We start from the raw sequence: 14,466 nt of genomic DNA on the forward strand, positions 1-14,466 counted from the left end.
ATGCTCTTCTTGAGCATTGAGACATGCATCAGCCCACCGTTGTAGAGAAACTCGTATGGGCTGATGTATCTCTGGAGTATTGAGCAAGGTTTCTTATCCTTTCATAATACGGGCACGGAGACTCTCAGAAACTAGTACTGGGGTTCCATACACACGAGCTTTCAAACGAACTCCACAAACAAAAGTCCATTGGGCTTACCTCCGGAGAGCGCGAAGGCCTGGAAATTGGTCCATCTCTTCCTATCCATCTGTCACCGAATCTGTCATTTAGCGCGAGCGTCATTGCCGTGAGCTAATCCATACATCAAATGGGCATCTGCCATCTCTGTATTTGTGTACTCTGGCATTGCACGAGGCAAATCTGTGATTAACTATACTTAGTAACCAGTAAGCTTTCGTCGAACGCACTGATCGTCAGAACAGTTGATGTTAACAAGCAACGACGTAGGTCGTAAGGCAACAGGTACACGTAAAACAAAACACTGGCGGTACACAACGTAACCAGACATCATCGAGAGTGCATGTTCCACATGATTCTAACATTCTGTTCTTGCGTGTTTTCCATAATCAACGAATTGCAGAGAATGAGTAGTAACATGGAAACAAAGCTTTTTCAGACTCATGTTCATATAACATAATTTCTTCGTCTACGTGAGAGGAATGCGTCCTGCAGTTTGTGCCGTACATTTTTGCTACACACTACATAGTCTAATGGTTACTAACAGATTTTAGGTAAATCATGAATTTTATTTTATTTATAACGAAATATTCAGTGGAGTAACTTCACATGTTAGATGTGTAATAATGTACTGCTAGCTGTGACAATGTCTGCGACATAAGGTCTAAATGATCTGCGGCAGTTAGTTTGCCTACTTCTGTCTGCGGAATAACTTCAACTGGTTCTCATGTCATGCAGGATGGCTTGTTATATTGCTTATCGTTATTATCTTAGAAAGTGAAAGATCACGATACACGTGGGCTTCTGCGTCGCACTTGTTTCCCTGTGTGAGAGTGCTCAGTACCCTATACAGTGTCTAATATGTTGCAAGTTCCGGGAGTGTGTTAATGTACACATCGTGAGTTCGGATCAGTCCCGTAAATTATTGTATTTTTTACGTGGTGTACACGAGTATGCGATTAGTTATTTAACAACATTGATATTAACGTATAGGTAATATACTCTGCTTAATTGTATTACGACATTTTTTGCTTGGATGAGATGCATTGACCAACATTTCGTTGTAAACCTTTACAAATCCAATGAAAGCCACAAAACTGTCTGAAAATGGTTATCTATGTAACAAAGCTTATGTTCCAGGCAATAAACTGTCTTAAAAGGATACTAGACCATCGAATTAACACACTAAACTACACTACGCCAAATACCATAGATGAACATGTTTTTCGTTCTCAGCTGTGTCATTTGTAGTGGATATACCACCACGAGTCAGGTGATCAGTTATCGCTGTTTTGAATACGCAGACAGCCTGTTTTCAACTCTTCAGCTTCTTATCTAAATGACTCTCAAGGCGCGAAGGAATGGTAATTTGCTGCGGCATTCGGTTGTGACCGAACTGGTATACTTACACTACTATGCAACTTTCCGGACTGTCACAGTCCGATATTGTGGGGGGTCATCGTACCCCCATTTCATGCACCAGCCTTGAACATCACCTGCTGGCAGCTGTTTATCAGTTCAGCGGAAATCAGCCTCTTGAAATCCCTGTAGTTAGATTCAAGCAAACGTGCAGAGGAGAAAGGGACTGGACGTCGAGAAAAAAAATAAATCACAGTACCACACTGAACAGTTTGATATGTTAACACCAAGACTTTATTTTCATTGAATGAATTTTATGTCTTAGAACATGACATTGAAAGAAAATGGCTTTTTGTGATGGAAACAGACTCTACAATACTTTACGGTAAGGCTTCATGGAAACTACGTATAAAAACGAGCCTATTACTTTATATATGAAGTACCCACGTGACTGCCCGACACAGCAGGAGGTCCGTGTGACAGCAGTCGTTTCTATGTAAAGAGTCCGGTAATATCTACACAACAGCGCCCCGCCGGCGCTTACAATGATATGTTGAAGTTGGCGAACGCCGTCACTCATTCCTGGCTTACAGAAAAGTGCGGGCTTACGACAAAGGCGACACATTCGTCCTGAGACAGGCGCTTTATACTCTTCTTGAAATGATATGAACTTTTACCCTGTAGTAGCACATTTGTCCGAATGCATGGAGAAGATGCAAAACACAAAATTCGGGATAGCTCTTTATTATATATATATATATATAAACTATGTACATATTTACTTTTCTGCGACTCTTGAAATTTATTTGAGCTTATATGAGGCTATAACTGCAACAATTTGAATACAGATGTATCCACAAAATATCCGTTCATTCCATGCAGCACAGCGATAGTGATAATAAAAAGAAATAAGTATTACGTTACAATTCTACAATATGCAGTGGTACTTAAAGCTCTTTAAAAATATTTACTTTCTAAGAAACATTAGAATAAAACACCTTTGTATCATAACATGAAAATAATGTTACTTCTTCTTCGAGTACTCAATACAAGTCACAATACTGTGTACATTAATATCAAACATAATGAAATAAATTTAAAGCAAATGACTAGATATACGTCAAAAAACATGTTTCACGAGTTGATAAACAACCCACAGTTCATAAACAATCTCAGCGTTTGACCATTAATTATAACAATTGTGTATTGTGATTGTAAAATGAAGGAACAAGTTTATTGTGAGCGCAGTTCGTGTTGGTTGTTCATTGATTCCAAAAATATGAGAAAAAAATGAATAACTGACAAACGATTGCGTTTTATAGTTTTTATAAAAATACGACATTGTATTACCCACGCGAAATCTCAACAGTTACAACAATGGCAAAGAATAATGTCAAGGTTGTGAACTGGTTTCGTATGACTATTCCTTCCGCTGAATATGTTTCTCTGTAAGGGAAAACCTGAATGAAGTTGTGCTAATGGCAAGAATAGTTTACTAAATTGCATATATACGTTGTTGAGACATAGGTCACTTAGCACTGCTTCGAAAGGTATCTAAGTCTAAATTTTATTTATTGCTTTTATTTGTACCTCAGTCCACAGAGTCCAGTCAAGCACAGATCGACGACGACTGTATTTCAGTTTCGGCTTGTAACCTACACCGCAACTCTAGTGCCAACAACGTGACTAATAAATATTATCACAGAAGTAATAGTCCCATCTGCATATTTTGTGGATACTCTGCATGTCGCCTAATTCGTAACATCATCTTTCATACAGACACAGACACAAAATTTGTACGCACTCACGGTTCTCTCGTGGCCAGCTGCTCTGCTACAAACGCTAGCAAAATAAATAAATTAATAAATAAACAAACAATTTGCTCCGAGATCACTATGAAAGCTATGCTAACATACTTAGGCATGTGTCGCTGGTAACCTTAAGTATAACTGATATGTACACAACATCTGCTGGGTGTTTTTCAACAGTCCCATTGTCTGGGTAATATTGCACAAAGACTGGGGCTCCTGCGAGCCCCCACGAATCACAGTTCTCTCGTTGCACCATTCACTTTCCGCCACAATCCACTCACTGGTAAGGCGCCCGTCGAACGCAGCACTCCAGTCATTCGCAGCTGTCCACCGTACGGACACTTCCGTCTCAAGTTCGAGCGCACGTCGTCAAACCGCCTTATGGCAACTCTCAACATGTCCTAAAGCAGAAGTGGAAAAATTCTAGTATTCACTATACGACTTCGAACTTCTTTGAACTTGAAAACGTGCAGAAGTTTTTTTTGTGTAAAAAGTCTGATAAATCCTTTTCTGCTGAAAAAAAAGAGTTAGCTTTACAGCAAGCAGATATTTTTCAGCGCTTTACGTAGAGTATATCACAAATTTTGAGTTTCCTCCTGAATAATGCAAAGATGAGAGCTCTGTTTAAGTTTCATAGCACTGAAGTAAAATTGAGTCCATTTTCAGTTTTGTTCCACAGGCAACTGACGTCCACTGTGTTTCACAAACGAGAAGCTTGACAACATAAATCGTGGAAATATGAAATGTATGTGTTCGTGAGATTAGCAGTGAGATCCGTTCCGAGGTACAGGAGGATGCTTGTGTAGTGTTACGATGATAAAATGATTTCATACAATCATGCGCCTACCGCAGTCATGCCCTTGCATAGAGCTTCTGTCAGGTTTCCTCAATTTATGCTACATCTGTGTATTGACATTGTTGAACTGTGGTGTCTATTTGGTTTAAATTTTTGCTGATCCATAATAATTTTAATTTATTTATGTAATATTAAGAAAGGTCAGAAAATTCTGAACGATATAACTGCCTTATTTACGGTGTTAAATACACCCATCCCTTCCCAGTGTTAAAAGTAAGGTACAGTATAAATGAATAAATGAAGTAACAATCATGCGAGGGACGAGTTGGCGCAGTGGTAAGACATACATGCCTCTCCTTCAGAAGGTATCTCTTTAAAACGAGTTGTTCGCGATTTTCCTGGTGAGTTAACAGAATGTTCCTGAGGTAATATAGGGTGTATCAAAAAGAATCATCCGATTTTTAAAAAATCATAACTGCTATGTTATTTGAAATATGTGCTTGAAAAACGTACTGTTGGAAAGAGCCATCTCTCGAGTTTTACATGGTTCCCGCTAGGTAGCAGCAGTGTGAGTTCATTTCAGTTCTAGTAAAAATGGTATCGGACAACAGAAAGCGTTTTGTTTTCTACGTTTCGCGCAGTGCGAGTCAGAAATAACTGTTATCGATGTGCTTCAGAACTTTCTTTTCCCACAGTTGGAAACTAATTCGAACGACTTCATTTACCAACAGGATGGGGCACCACCACTCTAGCATATGAGAGTGCGGGAATTTTCAAATCAAAGGATTACAGAACGATGGGTCGGGAATTTCCATGTCAAAGGATTACTCAACGATGCATTGGTCGCAGTGGACCAAATGATTCAGCCTTACATTACTTGCCTCCAATGTCACCGGACCTCACTGTATGTGATTACTTCTTGTGGTGGTTTATAAAAGACTGTTTATGTGCCTCCGTTAACCAACAACAATTAACGACCTGAGAAAACGCATAACAGCAGCTGTGGAAGCTGCAACTCAAGACATGCTCGCTGCAGTGTGGGAACAGTTTGAATACTTTATTGACATATCCCGTGCATCTGAAGGTGGCGTATTGAACACCTTTCAAAAGGTATGAAAAAAACTTTTTCAGTTCCCCGTTAATCAGAAAACAAAATTCATTGTATATATTTATTAGTTTGAGGAATGCCATGCCAAATCGGATGATTCTTTTTGATACACGCTGTATAATGGCCGATAATTACCGTAATAAATGACTTATCGAACTCCGGCAATGATATTGGATATTGGATGCTAACCATCATAAAATTTAAATCATGAACTTCTTTGAACTTTTCGGTAAAAAAGTGCAAACCGCGGTTGGATTCATGGAAGAATTTCGGAAGTTCGTTGAATAACGTTAAAGTTAACGTTCGGTAATATAATTTTGTACTGATTTTTAATAATAACTGTATGCAGTGCCTCGTAAACAAACTCATTGCTATGGCAGAGAAGTCTTACGGTCGCAGATAATTCACGTTTACTGTGCGAAGCTGAGGTGGGTCTTTAGTTGAAGAATATTTTTTAACACCGGTTAATGGTGTTGTTTCATGACGTCATTTCCAAACCGAACCGGGATTGTTGTACGAGGGTTTGGACTGCCAACCTTCCAGAAGAACAGTGTCTTAACCACTGCACCACCTCGATAGATCCAGTGTCTTGTGTTCTGCACTACATTACTCAGTCGTCGATGTGATTACGAATGATAGTATATGCAAGGCTGTTTGCGGTAGACACATAAGGAGGCAGACAGGTGCGTCACCCTCGGGTGTGGAGTAATTTAATTTTGAAACGAGTATATAACACAGAATGTGAGTAGTGAGTCGTCTTTTCGACGGGGAGAAAGTCTTCGTGTGCGAGTGAAGCCTCCGCGTGCGAGTAGGTGTACGTAGTCCCAGTCGACGCGGGGAGTGAAATGTTTGGCACTTTGGAGTGTGGTGGGAGGGCCGAGGCGCTCAGATGCAGTGTGGGGTGGAGGGAGGGGCGAGGGCCCCCCCTCCGGCCACTTGTCAGTGCTGCGCGGCGAACTTCATGCGCTTCTGCTTCTGGCGCTGGTTGCAGAACCACACGCGCACCACGTTCTTCTTGAGGTCGAGCTTCTCGGCGATGGCGGCGATCTTCTCGCCCGAGGGCCGCGGCTGGACCGCGAAGTAGGCCTCGAGCGAGCGCTTCTCGGGCGCCGCGATCGACGTCCGCTTGCGCTTCTTCTCGCCCGCCGGCAGCACGGACGGCGCGTCCGGGTCCCGGCGCTTGTTCTTGGCCTGCGCCTCCGCCTCCTCCAGCCACGCCTGCAGGATGGGCTTGAGCGCGATCATGTTGTTGTGCGAGAGCGTGAGCGACTCGAAGCGGCAGATGGTGGACTGCGACAGCGCGCCCACGCCCGGCAGCTTGAGGTTGGCCAGCGCCTTGCCCACGTCCGCCTGCGTCACGCCCAGCTTGATGCGCCGCTGCTTGAAACGCTCCGCGAACGCCTCCAGCTCGCGCGGGTCCTGCAACAGCCGCACATCGGTGCTCAGTCTCTGCTCCACAGGCGGATATTCCGACCCAATATTGGTTCCCAGATAAACACTACTAGCCATTCAAATTTTACACCAAGAAGAAATGCAGATGATAAACGGGTATTCATTGGACAAATATATTATACTACAACTGACATGTGATTGCGTTTTCACGCAATTTGGGTGCATAGATCCTGAGAAATCAGTACCCACAACGCCGGCCGGTGTGGCCATGCGGTTCTAGAGTCTTCAGTCTGGAACCGCGTGACCGCTACGGTCGCAGTTTCGAATCCTGCCTCGGGCATGGATGTGTGTGATGTCTTTAGGTTAGTTAGGTTTAAGTAGTTCTAAGTTCTAGGGGACTGATGACCAAAGATGTGAAAGTGCCATAGTGCTCAGAGCCAGTACCCAGAACAACCACCTCTGGCCGTAATAGCGGCCTTGATACGCCTGGCCATTGAGTCAAACAGAGCTTGTACAGGTACAGCTGCCCATGCAGCTTCAACACGATACCACAGTTCATCAAGAGTAGTGACTGGAGTATCGTGACGAGCCAGTTGCTCGGTCACCATTGACCAGACGTTTTCAATTGGTGAGAGATCTGGAGAATGTGCTGGCCAGGGCAGCAGTCGAACATTTTCTGTATCCAGAAAGGCCCGTACGGGACCTGTAACGTGCTGTCGTGCATTATCCTGCTGAAATGTAGGGTTTCGCAGAGATCGAATGAAGGGTAGAGCCACGGGTCGTAACACATCTGAAATGTAACGTGTACTGTTCAAAGTGCCGTCATTGCGAACAAGAGATGACCGAGACGTGTAACCAATGGCAACCCATACCATCACGCCGGGTGATACGCCAGTATGGCGATGGCGAATACACGCTTCCAATGTGCGTTCACCGCGATGTCGCCAAACAGGGATGCGACCATCATGATGCTATAAACATGACCTGGATACATCCGAAAAAAACTGACATTTTGCCATTCGTGCACCGAGGTTCGTCGTTGAGTACACCATCGCAGGCGCTCCTGTCTGTGATGCAGCGTCAAGGGTAACAGCAGCCTCGGTCTCCGAGCTGATAGTCGAAGCTGCTGCAAACGTCGTCGAACTGTTCGTGCAGATGGTGGTTGTTTTGCAAACGTCCCCATGTGTTGACTCTGGGGTCGAGACGTGGCTGCACGATCTGTTACAGCCATGCGGATAAGATGCCTGTCATCTCGACTGTTAGTGATACGAGGCCATCAGGATCTAGCACGGCGTTCCGTATTACCCTCCTGAACCCACCGATTCCATAATCTGCTAACAGTCATTCGATCTCGATCATCGCGAGCAGCAATGTCGCGATACGATAAACCGCAATCGCGATAGGCTACAATCCGACCTTTATCAAAGTCGTAAACGTGATGGTACGCATTTCTCCTCCTTACACGAGGCATCACAACAACGCTTCAACAGGCAACGCCAGGAACTGCTGTTTGTGTATGAGAAATCGGTTGGAAACTTTCCTCATGTCAGCACGTTCTAGGAGTCTCCACCGGCGCCAACCTCGTGTGAATACTCTGAAAAGCTAATCATTTGCATATCACAGAATCTTCTTCCTGTCGGTTAAATTTCGCGTCTGTAGCACATCATCTTCGTGGTGCAGCAATTTTAATGGCCAGTAGTGTAGTAAATTGTCTGTAGGCTAAAACTTAATGGTGGCACCTTAAGTCTCTGTTTGGGACTGGAACTCTCTTACGACACCTTGCTTTTCGAGGTGAATGATATCGGCCTTGCCGCAGTGGTGACACCTGTTCCCATCGGATCATCGAACTTTGCGCTGTCGGCCTTGACCAGCACTTATATGGGTTACCATCCGGTTTTGCCGAGAGCTGTTACCAAGCGGGATGCACTCAGTCCTTGTGAGGCCAATTGAGGAGCTGCGTAGCAGCGGTTCAGCTCACAAAAACTGACAACGGCCGCGAGAGCGGAGTGCTGACCATAGGCCCATACGTAACCGCATCTATGGACGCCTGTCGGTTGAGGATGTCACGGTGGTCGGTCAGTACCGTTGGGCTTTCCGAAGCCCGTTCGGGCGGGGAGTTTTCGAGGGCAGTGCTCTTCTCGGCAATTCGATTCATCAGACCTTTTCCCACAAAAGGAAAGGTTCTGAATTTGTGGTCTGTTAAGGACTGTACAAGATGTTCGACGATCATTCTAAAAATGAACAACGATTATGAAATATTGCGTTGATACTCGGCGGAACATAGACATATTAAAAACTGAAATATTCAGTACTTGAAATTGTTACTGTCAACAAACACCACTCACAGAATCCTGACCTTTCCCTTAAGACTCAAACTGTTCAATTATTTATTTATTCATTTGTTTATTTAACCTGGGCCGATTTAGGCCATCAGGTCCTCTCTTACATCGGACCATTGTTTCACACATACAATATATATTACACCATAGGTACCTAAGAAAATAATATGCCACCTAGGCACCTAAGAAAATAGAATGGCAACTGGTATCAACATGATTTGATTGTCTGCAATGATGGTGTGAGTAAATTATACTGACTATAAACTAACAGAGTCAATACTGACATTACTTGTACTACTGCAGCTGCAGCCACTAATATTGATAATAGTAATAATAATTATAATAACATAATAATAACAGCAAAAACCATGACAATAATTATGACGTTAATAACAATTATGACAGCTGTAGATAAATGAAGAGTTCTGTAGGCCAACATAAAATATGTTTTCTGATATAGCAAGTTTAGGGAAAAGGAAATCTGAGGAGTCTATATAGGCAAAGAGTACTGGGAAATGAGGTAGATCAGGCTGGAAGGAGGGATGTGGAAGGGTAACGAGTGCATACAGGGTCAATGATAATCTTATTGTTGCTTTAGTTCAAACGTCATTAATGGTCTTATGAAGCTGGAGATGTCATTTAGTCCTCCAATATAATGTGGAAGCTCTTCCAGGGTCGAGTTAGTCACCTTATAACACAGTCAAATAAGAGTCCTACGATACCAGAGGGTATCGATTACTTCGGATGCGTAAAAATAGCTTCGCATAATAATTGTTCATAAAGACTAATTATTCCACACTTAGATACTCCTGTTCTACGTATCTGAATTAATGCGGAAGCACTGCTCTTAAAATTCTGTAAATTCGGTTTTACTAACTTTTAAAGATAAACAGCGACGGCTATTATCAAATATGTAAACTTTGGCGTAAATGCTGCATCTCTGTTCTTGTTTGTTGTTGCGCTGTCTTGGCGGGAGCATATTTGTAATAGAGTTAGCGGGAGGTAGTAGTATTAAACAGAAGTGAAGTGCTTCTGCAGGACTGCTGAAAGCTGATGTATTTTATATTACTACCTCAGAATGTGAAATATTGCTGAATATAATTATTGAAAACTTAGGAAACTGTTTTGATTCAGTCAACTTTGGAAGCCACCTGAATGTCACGATGATTTCATCAGTTAATGTTCCTTTGTGTGAGAATAGCATACGCGACCAGCATCCTGCCTACAGAAGACAACAAACAACCAACGAGATAATCAGCTACTAATAACTTAGAATTTTGGATTTGGCTGTGCAGTTAGATGCAGCTTAATTGAAAATAATGTTAAAATTCTAGTTCGGAGACAAATCATTGAGTATTTTGCATCGCACGGGATTATCCGAGCGGTCTAGGGCGCTGCAGTCATGGAATGAGCGGCTGATCCCGGCGGAGGTTCGAGTCCTCCCTCGGGCATGGGTTGTGTGTTTGTCCTTAGGATAATTTAGGCTAATAAGTGTGTAAGCTTAGGGACTGATGACCTTAGCAGTTAATTCCCATAAGATTTCACACACATTTGAACATTTTTGAGTATTTTGCACTGAAGAGGCGCATTACAACCTTTGCTAAAGTAGTAGCAGCCTGTTAGTATTATCTCACCGTAAGATAATATGTTTGCTATAAATAGTATAACTGTTCTCAACCCACATTCCATCGACTCCTACCTTCCCTTTTGGTCTGCTCTTCACATCCACCAGTTATCCATACAACGTAGTAGTCTATACCAGTATTCACTTCTCTATTGAGCTGTAGATCCTTATACCTTTCATCCTTGAGAGTAATGTAAAGTTTAGCTGTTCACAGCTTCTTTGTGTATTTCATTATGCATATGTTTTTGTATGGTTATATTTTCGTAAAAAAGACACATATGTTTGTGAAAACAGTCATTGTGGTGCTGTAAACCCTCGCTGAAGTTGTCTGGACTACTTGTTTAGCTTTAAGTTGTCAGAAGATAGCCTAAAATGCCGACAGCCTCTTCATAACGAACAACAAAATAAATGTTAATGTGTGATATCGATACTACTGATTTCAATTTTTAAAATATGTGAATAAAAATCTTGGTTCAAGATCACTGGAACTCATATTTTTGATAATTAATTTCAGCTCATTGACGAGCCATCAATAAAACTTTTATTACACATTCCATGTATACCAGCCGCCATTGTGATAATCTGTTCAGCTGAATCACTCTTACTGTCTTGTACATACAGTCAGAGAAATCACAGCCGTCAGGCAAATACTTCCTTGTCCCTGTAGTATTGCGAGTGACACATATAGCCACTGATTGAATGTATGTAACCACGACGACCTACTTTAACTTACGCATGACAATAAGAGTGATAATAGATTATAACGATGTTTAAGGCCTGGTAACTGGTATACATGAAAACAAGTAATAAAAGGTTTACTGATCTGAAGATGGCTCGTCAATGAGCTGAAACAATTTATCAAATAAAGAAATTCCAGTGGTCTTGACCTAGGATTTCTTATCCACTTATTTTAAGACAATAGATCGCATATCTTCCGATTTGACAATGTCAAATAACAACGTAAAGTTCAGTTTTTAAAGTACAGAACGTTTGATCTGTCGAACCTTGCAGTTCTCCCCAATCCTCACCGCCGTGTCACAGACCTTCCTTATCCGTTGGTGCTGGTATTTACGCCAACAGTGAACAGGAATAGTTGCTTGGTATTTACGAGCATTTGTCCCATTTTAAAATGTGCGACAGAGTTAAAGATCCCGCCAAGCGTGTGGTTCGTAGTGTAATACGGCTTCCGAATAGGCGACATAAAAGTCCATCTTCTCGAAATTTACAGACAGATGATCACAATTAATGGAAATATTATGAATGAAGTTTCAGTTTGGAAATGGTTCCTCATGTTTAATGGCGGACGGATGATTATTCATGAAGAACGATGAGGCCAACCTCTAGCTGTGACTGGCAGACTCAAAATATTCAACATTATATACATTTCATTACAGACAGATTGAGCTGGTGCTATCCTGAAATTTTACAATTAGTTCATTATCAAAATTACCCACTTGGATAGTATTACGAGACTCGGGGAGGCGCGCTGTCCCCAGACCGAATCCGCCCGGTATACCGAGCATCCTGGATGTGATTTTTAGGGGCTTTCCAATAGCTGACTAGGTGAATGCCGAGCTGGTACCTACGTCCCGCCTCAGTCATACGATTCGCAACCTCTTAGAAAACGTTCGCATACTTTAGCGTGGGGTAACACTAGACAGATGGGGTACACATACTCTGTCCCAGGAGATGGATCGGGGGGTGGTGACTGGAAGATCATCTGCTCCTCATCTACCACTAACAGTGCCAAATACAAAATGACGCAAAGAAGAAGACGACGAACGATTTCCTTATCAAATTGTTAGTGGGTTGAATTGGGCTATGGAAAAGCCAGAGAAATCTTGAGCACCAGAAGGTTTATAGCCACAGTGTTTTGATCGATTAGCAAGACCTCATCGACTTTTAAGTCTAGGAGAGAGACCATAAATGAGGGAGCCTACTGTCAAACCCTTCACCATAACACTCGCCTACATTATGTTGCGTTGAAGAAGAATTTTCTTCTGCAGTTTAACACCGGTTAACTCTCGTCGCAAAGAGAGCAGCTGTTAGACAAGATCAAAGGAGTGTCCTGTTTAAACTATCTGGGGTGTTCTGCTCCAGAGCCGTGACATCACTGTGCGTGGTGCTTAGAAAACACCCAACTGATATTACTGTCAGATATCGGACAGCAACGTACTGGCTAAAGATTGGTACACTAGACCATGTTAGACTGTAACCATTGTACCTATTAACAACAAGCACGAACTTAAAATATGTAGAATGGAGACCTAGGAAGGTGAATGAGAGGTCAGCGATAAGGGACGATTTCCCCGACGTCTCAGAGCGGTTAAGAATGGAACTTGTCGAACCTAACCGCGGCATGGTGCATTTTTTAACTGGAGACAGGCCTTATACCATGCACTTTAACCGTGTGAGTCTAAGTCAGACACAAAATTGCACAAAGGTTGAAATGGCTCCAAGCACTATGAGACTTAACATCTGATGTCATCAGTCCTCTAGACTTAGATCTACTTAAAACTAACTAACCTACGGACATCACACACAACCATGCCCGAGGCAGGATTCGAACCTGCCACCGTAGGAGCAGCGTGGTTCCGGACTGAAGCGCCTAGGACCGCTCGGCCACAGTGGCCGGCGTCACAAAATTGCACATGTGGGGAATTAGGAACCCCAGAACACTGTGCGTTGGAAAGTTGATCAGTGGAATGATCTAAATAAATTAGCAGACGAAATTTTTGAAATATCTTACAAAAAATAACTAAGCGCTTGGTCATGCAGAGGGCAAGTTAATATCGAGAAAAAGGAGAGAATCGATGAGATGGAAAGAGAAGAAGAAGACACATTAACTGAATATGAACTCAAGACACTTTGACAACAAATATGTTTCATTTAGAGACATTAGGCTAAATAGAGGTCGGTCATTGTTACCTAAAAGTCACTTTAAAACTGTACATATAAATACCGTAGTATTTTTGGCAATGCCAGTGTATTGTTACCTAAGACATTATAAACCTGTACATAAGCGTACTTATACCTATATTATACCCAGCAAGTTAGATCTAGCTCAATCATATTGTCTTACCAGTGATACGCAATAAAGTATGATGTCTGGAGATCAACGTCTCGATGATATATATCGAGGCATTCACCTGCAGACATCAAACGGGCGCCTCTAACATCTGACATCTACCCTATCTTCTGTTTCTTTTCTCCTAAGTTATCAAAAACTTGTTCACATTTACCTTTCACGGAACTGTTGTTTTATTTTAATCAAGTAAAAACTCGTTTCAAAAAAAATGGCCCGCCTCTACTTGGCGGACATGGGCAACGGTGTCTGTGGAAACTGGTTTTCTATTTTTCCTTCCTTTTTTTTAACGTCCGCATTATATCCCGGACTTGCCCCAAAACTATTAGCTTTTTTTCCCATACTGAAAGTTTTTTGGGCGGAAAGCAGTACGGAAAAAAACGAACTTAAAGACAACGTCAGTGACTTGTTCAAAAACTCAGCAGCAACTGGGTACGCAGTAGACAGAGGAGAGCTTGTGGAGCGCTACAAAAATTGTTTGATCTTCACGGCGACTACGTTAAAAAAAAAAGCTAAGGTTTCAACATACGTTGTGGAATACGTTTTCTTTCATTTTCTTTCATTATCTCCCATTAACATGAATTAAGAAACGAACATTCTTCATTTTCTGAATGACTCTCTCATTAAAAATGTATACAAGATGCAACCTAACGACACCGACAGAATTTCTAAGGCCGTTCAGAGATATTTTCGGAGTATTTTACTACAAGGGGTCCATGATCTCTTGGGGATCGTTATAATTCTAAGACGTCATTGTGGACTGAATCTTTTACT

The 14,466-nt window shown here is 42.2% G+C and overlaps 1 protein-coding gene across 1 annotated transcript in view; it reads right to left on the reverse strand.

The window, feature by feature from the left end:
* Positions 1-1,873: 1,873 nt before the first annotated feature.
* The window catches only part of LOC126259379 (inhibitory POU protein-like), a 496,830-nt gene continuing 484,237 nt past the window's right edge, over positions 1,874-14,466 (reverse strand). Inside the window, exon 7 of the mRNA XM_049956129.1 lies at positions 1,874-6,671. Within this exon, the coding sequence (XP_049812086.1) occupies positions 6,192-6,671 (480 nt within the window). The 3' untranslated portion in view covers positions 1,874-6,191. The remainder of the gene's footprint in view (positions 6,672-14,466) is intronic.

This window comes from Schistocerca nitens, chromosome 5 (assembly GCF_023898315.1).
Source record: "Schistocerca nitens isolate TAMUIC-IGC-003100 chromosome 5, iqSchNite1.1, whole genome shotgun sequence".
In the NCBI taxonomy this organism is placed as follows: domain Eukaryota; kingdom Metazoa; phylum Arthropoda; class Insecta; order Orthoptera; family Acrididae; genus Schistocerca; species Schistocerca nitens.